Here is a 10,968-nt window from a genome sequence, read left to right on the forward strand (position 1 = left end):
ATGATTTGGTCCTATAGCTTGAGCTAATATGTTATTACACCCAGCTTTATCTTTTGCACCCTTAGGCAATTGATATGTCAATTCCTTAATTTTAGCCTGCAAGTGATTCCTCTATGTCGTTTTACATGTAAATATGAATGAAAATTTTAGTATTAAAAATGGTTATAATTAACATGACACATACAATAAATTCTCCTGCCTTTGCGTTTATAAGTACTCTATCTTGTCTCATGTAAAATGATGTAAATATCTGCTCGAGTGGGCTACATGCCCCCATTTTCTCTTTTCTAAAATATTTATAGTAAAAAAATATTTAATACATGTCAAAACAACTATTCATATCAATATCACTCTTACCATTTCATGGCACATACAAGCTTGATTTTTCGTTTCACAAGTGTGAGGAACATATGTTTTTGCACAATTAGCTTTGTTTCTATTGCATGTAGCCTAGACTGGTCAACAAACACTTGTGATACATGTAACATTTAAAAATACATACAATAAGTTAAGATAAATAAATAATTAACAATTACAATCAATTCTTCTTTGTATTCAGAGTCTGGTATGTGTATGTCATCTTTCAACTATTGTGGTTCTTGCGCTGCCTGTGCTGGTGGGCCATCATTATTTCCTTGTTGTTCTTCTTCTTCTTCAGAACCTTGATCAATTAGTGTGCTAATTGCCACATTAGCTTTATCTCTAACAGATGTTGGAAGGTGAGGTGAGGGACACTCCATTGCCAAGTGGCGTTTGAAAGGGATGATGCCGTCCATAAAACAAACACCACAATAGTTGCATTTTAGAAATTTTACTTCTATATATGTGCAATATTTTCTCAATGGATCTTCAAACCCCCACATCTTTATATATATATATATATATTAACAAAATAAAATTACAAAAATCAATAAAGTAGTTAATAATAAAATAGTGTTCCCTCGATCCTTCTGTTTGCATAGTGCTAACGGCTTGGGCAGTCACCACTACATCTCACACACACACACACACACACACACACACACACACACACACACACATGCAAGAATGAGACGACATGATGCAGATAAGTTTGGTATGGCATGGTATTTCTCAAAAATTAGAGCACAAGACACAACCATACACACACTTAAAGCAATAAAACATGAAATATCATCTCAAGTATAAACTCTTGATCAACAATTCTAGATTGCTGCAATGAAAAACACAAATAATAAAACTATGCTGAAATTGAAATTAATATAACTATAGGTGTCATATTGAAAAAGAAAAACACACATACAGATGCAGGCAATGTTTCATATTGAAAAAGAAAAGCACTACTTAAAGATATTTCACAAAATTGAAACATTGTTTACTGGCACAATTCTGCACCAGTAAAGATCTTGTACGGGCACAATATTGCTCCATCAAAAGTCCTTTTTTTACTGGCGCATTTTCTGCCCCAGTAAAAACACTAATAGTGAAGAGTTTTTTATTGGCACAGAAACTGCGTTAGTAAAAGGCAAAGTTTTTACTGGCGCAGTTTTTGTGCCAGTAAAAATAATTTTTTAAAAAAAATTATATTCCCTGTCACTATATAGCACGTCATAAATTTGGATATTATGGACAATAAATTGAAATAATATGGGATCAAATAGCATTGATCAATTCCACAACAGTAAAACTTAACATCCTGGACAATATTTAGGTTTTTGAATGCACTCGTTTGACAGAGATACTAATAGACTTACACATAGGAAATATTATTCCAGAGCAAATTTTAGACATAGAAAGATACCCTGTAGACTGTTCATACGAAGAGTTTCAAGAAATTAAAAACATTTATGTCATATGCACAAATAAAAAGATTCAAGTAATTACCAAATTCATAGAATATCTCGTTCACATTTATGGCAGTCTTTGCAGATGTTTCTATGAAGAAAAGTCCATTCTCTCGAGCATATGCTTGGCCTTCCTGAAATAGTAAAGGTATATCAATGTGCAGATAGACGAAATCACTTAGCATTCAAAAGAAACTATATCAAATAAAAATGCCAATCATTGATGGTAAAAGTGGATTGAATGCAAAGGACTCATTCGAGTGATTTAACTGAAACAAATGACAGCATTCAGATTTTAAGACTGCATTTAGTAAAATACAAACTTAGATGGTCACTGTCACAATCATCAAAGCATGTAGGCCACTGATATAACATAGGCATGGACAGGCTCGCATGTCCACGTTCTTTTGTAAGGAATGTATGGTAGAGATCAGCAATAAGCATCCTTGGGTTTAACAAAGCTTGGTGGACCAGTTCAAATGTTCTCTTTCCATTACAAGTATATGGAATGTGTAAAATCTTTAGCAACATAGATTATGCAACGCTATGCCAAATGATCGTGCAACATTCATTTTTACATGTATCATATTTAAGAGTCCATGTAGTCACCTTTGACCCATCAAAGTTTAGGAAAAGATGGACACAAAATAGAGGAAATTGGAAAAGGAAAGCAGCACTAGCCAAGCATCCTCAAAAATCCTTACCTCTGCTGTCACCTTCCTCTGTTCTATCAGATCAGCTTTATTTCCAGCAAGTGCCACCACCATACCTGGGTTACCTTTCAAACAGAAACGGTAAAAATGATCAAAAGTATAATAAAAATCATGGATTGATTCAGAATTAGACCACAAATACCATAGAGACAATATGTATGAATTAGTGACAATTTGATTGAAGACGGGAAAGAAAAATGAAAATTCAGGTGATAATATAATAACACAGACTAAAAAAACAGATAACAGGAAATGATCAAATTACAAAATGAAAAGTGTTATAAGAGCCTACCTTGAACCTGAAGCTCTTGAACCCACTTCTTTGCTCGAGCAAATGAAACCTACATAATCAATAGAGAATCTTCAATATCACAACAGATAAAAATAAAGCACAACTTATTCAACTAAATATACACAAATAAACATGCTCATTAGACGTATGCACATGCATACAAACACAAGCATGAAGATTAATCAGAATAAATTCAAAAGCGCATTCCAGAAAAGAAAATTGCAATTCTCATACTTTTAACTTTCTGTATATTGGAGTGCACACATATTCGATCTTTGCACTTAGAGTTTGCTTGTTGACCACCATTTTTCAACTGTTCTGAAGATGCAGTCTTAAAATCTCGTAGCTTGCATCAACAGCAAAACTTAACAGCCTTGGATGCTCAATTCTGCATCCGTGAGAGAAACTAATCTGTTGATTATAGAAGAGTCGTCATTAAATTATAAAGAACAGAAAAAGTAGACCAGTGCCAAAAGTGTTTATCACTGGATGGATACACATTCTTACACTAACATCGGTTTTCTTTGGCAACAAGTAATACAATATAATATTCAAAAGTAGTGGCAAAGGACTCTGTTTATGTGGGGATTGGACCTTCTAAATGGCTACAGAATGGTAGCTTTAAATGTGGAAGAAAAAGAAAAATCAAAAGCAGCAGTTCTGCATTTCATGAAGATGCCTTATTCTTTTTACCAGCTTTGTGGAACCGATGCATCTCTGTGAATCTTAGGGTGTGTTTGATGTGTTTTTGTGAATCTTAGGGTGTGTTTGAATACCTTAGTTCTCAGTCAGCACTGAGGTCTTCCTTGACACCCACAGTCTGAGATTTGTGTATCTCTGGCCTGACCCTGCATGTCGGGCCAGAAAATCGGGATTTGCTATATATTTACATGTGAATCAAATCGATACAGGAACAACTGAGAATTTCAACAGCAAAGATCATTTTCAAGATTTCGGTGACAACAGCATTAAGCCTGGAGATATTGGGAATGTTTACCTCTGAAACTGATGACAATTTCATTATCAGACTCCAAAAAGTTTGGCCCCAAACTTACCCACTCTCTCGATACTCTTAATGTAATAAAGAGTGATAAAACTTGATTAGGCAACTAGTGATAGAGTGATAAAACTTGTTCTAGACAAGCATTGGAAATAACAATAAAGTAAAAAATGGAAAAAGTCAACGTTAGCAATGCTTGGATAGAAAGCTCTAACCATGAACCACCAATCTTTCAACTACATGTTTATCCTTCCCCAACTTTATCCTATTCATCTTATTTTGCAGCTACATGTTTAGAAGAAAGTCAATAGATGATTATGCTTATTCAAGTCAACAGGAAACAGTAAGAAACACCGAGCAACTCAAACTTTCAGCTACAGCGTAGCTAGAAATGCAACTAAAGTGGAAAAAATGACATGCATTGGACTGAACTTACAATCTTGTCACAATGTGGGGGTTGTACCAAATTACCCAGTTTGTCATTCTCTCCTGAAATATCAAAATAGAAACTTGAGAACAAAGAGCATATTGACCAAAAATTTATTGCATGCTTGTAATGAAATCAAATTCAAATCATACATCGAAGATCACTAGACTAGATATCATTGTACAATATTCTGTCAACATGAAGGGATTAATTTTTATCTGCATCAGACCATACAGCAACTACAATCTCATGAAAGTTTGGATTGGAACCATTTATATGCTATTTGTAGGTGTCCCTTTAAGATCCCTAGTGTCATAGCACCAAAACAAGTGCACCTAGGTGAATACATACATTGTGATGCTTAATTAATTGAAGCCACAACTGCTAAAGTAGAATAGGAATTGCAAGAGAGGTGACTTACCGAAGTGGCTCCTTGCTGATGGTCAGATCAAGTGAACCTCCCTGTAACTGCCACAACAAAGTTGATTCAAGAGAAAAATAAAATATTATCTTAACAGAAGGAACTTAAGGAAACAACCAGCTTAGCAACAAAGTACACTTTACAAGCAACCTGCAGAAGAAATACATTCCCGAATAATAAATTTCCACAACAACCACTGACAAGTTTGCCTTCCAAACATTGAAACAAAGAAAATTACAAACCACAATTTCTTTGTATAACTTCTGTCTAACAGCTCCATTCCTTGACATGGGATTCACAATGTTTGACAAATGCCATTCCTATAGAGTTATCGCTTCGATCTTAAAATTTATAAAAAATATAAAACAGTTCAAAAAAACTCAAAAAATAATCAAAAGAATCTGATAATTATAAAAGGTAGAATGACAGTCAGCACTACACACAAAGAGTATAAAATTGAACCTGATTAGGAATAACTCCACTCTTCAAGAACGTAGTGACAAGATTTTTCACATTTGCAGCCTCAGTCCTGTTTAGATAAGAAGTTCCACTTGCACTTATCTCTTCTTGGCACCTTTAATTAATCCACTAAAGACTGATTAATTAATTTACTGAAGACTGGTTAAGTAATATGCTGAAGTATTATAGGAAAGCAAATAATAATCTTGCATACGAAAAGAAGAAATGTAAGAAAGATTGTACTAGTCTCCCAGAATAAAACAAGCTATAAAATATTGGTTTTCTTTATCTAAAGTACAACATAGGGGCATATGCCAAGCTGCTGCAACATGTGCCAGACAGCTCAAACAGGAGGTCCCCTATATCGCACGGGCAACACTGGGAGTGCATGGGGGTGTCCGTGTGTAGTTCAAATCTCCCATGGAGCGTAGGCAAAGGCCTTGGGTGCGCAGGCAGGCGGCTCTTGGTGCGGCGGTGCGGTCTCAACCATGCCAAGTAGCACGGGGTTGTGCAAGTGAGTGCACAGCGTCGGCGAACGAGTTTGGGTGGTGTTGTTCGCTATGGCAAGAAATCATCAACCGGTCTGCAGACTGGGGGTCGAAAGACCTTGTCCCTTCGGTGGTGAGGTTATGGTTGGGGTGTGCCCATGGGGCCGCTATCTGCTTCATGGAACGTGAGGCTAAGGCATCCATGCGTTGTTGGTTCGGATGACTGGAATTGAGGAAAGGTGGCTTGCAATAATGGTTGGAGGCATGGCATGCATTGGTAAAGTCTTTGGGATGTGTTATGCTCCTCATGACCCGTGTTGGGTGTTGGTTAAGTCGGTAGTGCTGCGAAGGCATGTTTCAGCTCTTGTCAACGTGCGCTTTCCTGTGGGAGTAGTAAGGCATGTTTGGCTCGATGGTTGAAGATGTTAGCCGGTATGGGACGGCTATGCACGTAAGTGACGATCAGATGAACGATGGACCATGTTCAGAAGGATTTCTTGAAAAGAAGAGTTTGCTAAGTTGATGTTCCGCTGGGTAAGAAGTTTACGTGTGAGAAACACGTGCTGTGAGGCTGACTAGGCCGTGAGGCCTAGTGCCGCACGGGCGTTCCTTGGCTTGAAAGGCGAAAAAATTGGCCTTGAAAAATTAGCCCGTGAGCAGGCCTGGGGTTGGACTCCATAGACTTTTGTGTATGGCATGTTGCAGGCTTCCTAGAGAACAGACTTATGAGATCTCTTGAGTCCAACCCCAGGCCTGCTAGTCTTTCTGCTGGAGGTTATAGTTCAGTACAGCAACAATTATAGACACTAGGCAAGTATAGCATATCATATGCATGATTGTGATCTAGGTTTTGATAGTTTTTGCAGAGGATTGTGTTGCCATAGGTAGAATTCAGTTAATCTATTCCAAATATCACGGTTCACTGCTGACCATTAGAAAACCAAAAAGATCCTAGTTTATCTCAAAAAGAAAAAAAAAACAATTCCAAAACAAGACGAACAACATGACACTACAACCATGATAAATTAGAAATCATGAAATTCCAAATTGTAAGTCCCAATAATTGTATCTTATAGTTTAAGTTTCACTATGGACATCGATACACATCAGCAACAAAGTTTTACAGAGTAAGAAGACAAAAATATAAAAAAAATGGAATAAGTTGATAAAATAAAGAAGTTCTTAACAGGCTGAAAAGCATAAGCATACACCCATTACCTATGGTAGTATCGGCATACTGACCTTCAAAATGGGTTCAACACAAACAAGATTTAATATTCACCCTATCAAACAAACAAAATCTTGCACAATCAGAAGTTGTTCCAGAGAACAATTTGGGGTTCCACCACAAGAGAGAGAGACCTTCAATGCAAGCCGATGATCTCGTATGCCTTGATGGCTTCACAAACTCCATTATTTGATGTGTTGAGCCGAACCCTCTCAAACAAAAACAACACGCTTTCTTCAATCGATCCCTAAACATGACCATGAAAAGGTTCGTGAAACCCTAAAAACCATCTTATCGGAGGCTCTCGAGGTTTAGGCAAGGGGCTGCTCTCGAAGCCGTGGGGTTTTTGCAGGGCACAGGCAGAAGGCTGCTCTCTGAACCGTCAAAGGGAGAGGGGCGAACAGAAAAAGCGGGGGAGGGAAAAAGAGAGCGAGGCCATCACGGGTTACTCACTATGTTTTTTTAGTTTACATTGAGAATAGGAGACGGCCTTGTATTATTTCTTGTGACTGACCCAGCGGGCCGTCACTGAAACCTCCTTTTGGTGTAGTGAAGATTAACCGAACAACAACAATGGCAGATTCAAAGAAGAGAAAGTGAAACTCTAATAGAATATGAGAGAGAGATTACCCACATTTGAATCAACTACTGAGGAGTGGCATCGATCTTCTCATCGATTAGAGTTTGATCCACCAAGACGCCCTCTTCTGTTTGCGCAGGGGAGAGGGCAGGAGTAGTGGCAACTGATCAACCAAGACGCCCTCTTCTTCTTCTTCCAGTCATCAGAGAGAGAGAGGCCGGTGCGTTTGCAGAATTCTAGGAGACAAAGAGAGAGAAAGAAGAAGATTCTCGAAAATGGAAGGAATGAAAAAGAAAGAAGGGAGGGAAAATGTTTAGCGTAAAAAAAAAAAGGTTTTTACTTGCGCCTGCGCCAGAGAAACTATATTTTTGCTGGCGCAGTGTTTGGATTGCACCAGAAAAAACGGTTTTAACTGGCTCTGTAATTTCTGCGCCAGTAAAAAGGGTTTTACACTGCCGTTAAACGCTGTTTTTCTTATATTGTAGAGGACATGATGTGTTGATGAAGAAGAAACAGAGAAGTGCTTTAGTGATTTAGCTCATGTAATTTGATCCTTAGTGGACATTTAGCAAATGTGGAGCAACCTTTTGTCATCTTAATCTCAGATGAAAGGTATTTCAATATATTTCATTCAAACTTGAAACACGGTTCATGATTAAGGCTGCATGCTTAGGTGTTGATTATAAAATTATGAATGATGACAGTTTCATTCTCTATGTCAACGGACAAAGCTGATATTCAGGATCATCCTCCAGTACAATTGCATGACTAGTCATGTCAGACCCTTTTTGTAGTGCATCTTCAACTTTCTGCAATATGATGGCAATTAAGCAACCATTATCATGAATTAATTCATACAAAGAGCACAACATTCCATGGGAAAGAATTACTTGGATAATAATACTTCTTACATTAAAAAGTTCATAATAAATCAATAATAACAGTTCCATTCTCGCAGTGAAAAGGTTTTGCATAAACATGAATGAATGGATCAATAGAAATAGTACCATTCATTTGAGGAATTGCTTAATTGTGGATACACCCAACATGATTTTGATTCCGGCAGTTGGTCTACCGTATACATTAATGCAATGAAATAAATGAACTCGAAGAACTGGGCTTGGAAGGAAATAGGAATCTTTACAAGCATGCATGTAAGCGCAAAGGACTACAAAGAAAAAGAGATCTTCCACAAGAAGAGCAGCAGGAAACATGAAAAAGTTAATAGTTTTCACAATTTGACCCAATACTATCATTTTCTTCAGTAGATTTTTTGGTTCTCTCCCATTTATTCTCCTTTTCTAGCCAGGTACGTACAATCTGCCATACATAATTTAATGGAGAGCTCAATAAAAGTAGATGCCTCATCTATTGAGAAGGTTGGTATATAGGAATCCACATTGGGCCCGATTAGGGATGGCAGTTTTCCCGGGGAGAAACAGGTTTTCGACCCGCCTCACCCTGTTTCAGACTGGGTTGGCTTGGGTCTTATCGGGCTTTAGGCAGCACATGAAGCCCAAACCCGAACCATCTTGGGTCAGGTCCCCCAAAAACCTGTCAGACGCCTGAACCAATGCCCACCCCGGTTGGTGTAATATTTCCAGGTTAGGGCGCTCTCACCAAGTATGACCTCCTTGCCATGGTGTGTTTTAGTTTTTGAACTTTGACAAGGCAGACTCCAGAGGTCTATGGAGTCTAGATACTTGTAGAATATAAACAACTAACTGAAAATGGACGCATATTCAGAATAACATGGTGAAATGTTTCTTTTCACAAATACAAATCACCCATGGACAAATCTAAGCCATCAGTGCCAGAGGGAGAGACAGCAGTTAAAAATAACCTAAACAAAATCTAAGCCATCAGTGCCAGAGAGAGCATACCCAGATGGTTGAGAATCTTGCTGGTTTGGTGATAGTCTCCTTCGCGTTACAGAAGAGCAGAACCAAATGTGATGCAAAATGAAAAACTCTATTCGCGAAGAAAGCCATGTTGTGCTACTCTCATGGGGATTTAACTACGAAAATGGGAATAATGAAAACTCAACAATAAACTATTGCATTCAAGAAAAGAAAATAGCTGAATTCAATATTCCCAAATCAACTCTCTTTTCTCGGAATCCCATAAGTATTTATAGCAAAAACAAGAAACCTTACCCTATGTTGGATCTGGGATAAGATCTGAATATAAAACAGAAAAAAATCAAATAAAAAATGTAACTACGGATCCCATTGGATTCATCCAATCCAATCACCCTTTGTTGTTGTTCTTCTTGCCTTTTGCTAGAGTTGGATCTGGCTCTAGATCCACAATTACATCATCCTCCCTGGGTTGGAAAGGATTCGTCTTTCGCTAATCACATATAGTGATATCAACATCTCCAAATATGGGCCCACACAAAAAGGTTGCACCATATAAAATAATGGTCTCTTCATCCTGCTCCCACTATTGGCCCTCATCTTTAGTATATGGATATATTTCATCATCCTCTTCATGTTCAGCCAACCATGGATCCTCGATTTTTAAAGGGCTAAAAATATAAGTTTTTCACTAAAAAAAAATTGTTTTGAAATGGATTTGAGATCCGGATTTGAATTTAAGAAGATTATGAGAATCATTCTTCAAAACCTCATGACTTTTCTCCTCCGTTGAGCAGGGATCAGCCGAATCAAGGACTTTTTATTGTTGTTGTTGGTAAGGCTATGTTAAGGTTGGTACGTACCTTGGGCTCAATCCTATAAAAAAAAAAAGACGAGTTCAGTGGTGAGAGCCACCGAAACTCAGGAAAAACACGAAGACAGATAATATGCAAACGTTAAAACAACCAAACTTAAAAAAAATACGTAAAACAAATAAAATATATATTAAATTAATTTAATCTCACCTCGAGCTTAGGGAGCCCTTTCTATGTTTGATGAGTGCGAGGAAGCATCGATGACACTTTGGCTAGGTTTGATCTCCAAGTGGGATGAGATAGGGTGATTTGGACCATAGGCTACATCGACTAGGTTAGATAGGCCAGGTTAGGTCGGATAGGCCAGGCCATGTAAAGAATTTATTAGAGTGAAGTTATTCGGCATTCAAATTATTGAAATAAGGGGAGGTGGCCCCTATTTATAGTTTTTTAGGTGGATCCGGATATGTTTTCTACATATTCGGATCCAAAGAGGAATCTATGACTGAAATCAAAAGGAATTCAAATGGAGGGCTTGGATTAGATCTCAGGGAGGTGATTTAAAGATATAATATAGGTTTAATGGGGGCATTAAGAGAAGGAGGCATCCTTGACTAACTAAAATGCTTGAAAATCATTTCTTTTTAGCAGTCCTTATGATGAACAAACATCTTTTCAAAATCATTTCTTTTTAGCAGTCCTTCTTATGATGAACAAACATCTTTTCAAAATTTGACCGGTGAGACCTAATGGATCCACATGATTCATGATGGATACACTTGTTTGATGTTGAGGCCTTTATAAAAGGCCTTTCATGAATTTACTGTTGAACTTGATCTGAATAAGCAGACTCTGAATCATCT

At 37.6% G+C, this 10,968-nt stretch overlaps 1 protein-coding gene across 4 annotated transcripts; it reads right to left on the reverse strand.

Moving 5' to 3' along the window:
* Positions 1 to 695: 695 nt before the first annotated feature.
* On the reverse strand, positions 696 to 9,748 carry LOC149828073 (ras-related protein RHN1-like). Of its 4 annotated transcripts, XM_090018636.1 has the most exons (9): positions 9,588 to 9,748; positions 9,315 to 9,448; positions 7,486 to 8,240; positions 4,677 to 5,250; positions 4,265 to 4,317; positions 3,063 to 3,239; positions 2,829 to 2,877; positions 2,528 to 2,601; positions 696 to 1,957 (listed from the first exon to the last, which is right to left on the reverse strand). In XM_090018636.1, the coding sequence occupies exons 6-9, from the start codon at positions 3,132 to 3,134 to the stop codon at positions 1,793 to 1,795; spliced, it is 360 nt and encodes a 119-aa protein (XP_089874762.1). In that variant the 5' UTR covers positions 3,135 to 3,239; positions 4,265 to 4,317; positions 4,677 to 5,250; positions 7,486 to 8,240; positions 9,315 to 9,448; positions 9,588 to 9,748; the 3' UTR covers positions 696 to 1,792. The 4 variants fall into 4 exon arrangements, with proteins under 4 accessions (XP_089874762.1, XP_089874761.1, XP_089874760.1 ...); XM_090018635.1 differs by lacking the exon at positions 7,486 to 8,240 and having other exon boundaries at positions 4,677 to 4,723; positions 5,139 to 5,250; positions 9,315 to 9,748; XM_090018634.1 differs by having other exon boundaries at positions 9,315 to 9,748.
* Between the last annotated feature and the right edge of the window lie 1,220 nt (positions 9,749 to 10,968).

Source organism: Nuphar pumila, chromosome 10, assembly GCF_984573655.1.
Source record: "Nuphar pumila chromosome 10, dmNupPumi1.hap1.1, whole genome shotgun sequence".
NCBI classification, from domain to species: Eukaryota; Viridiplantae; Streptophyta; class Magnoliopsida; order Nymphaeales; family Nymphaeaceae; genus Nuphar; species Nuphar pumila.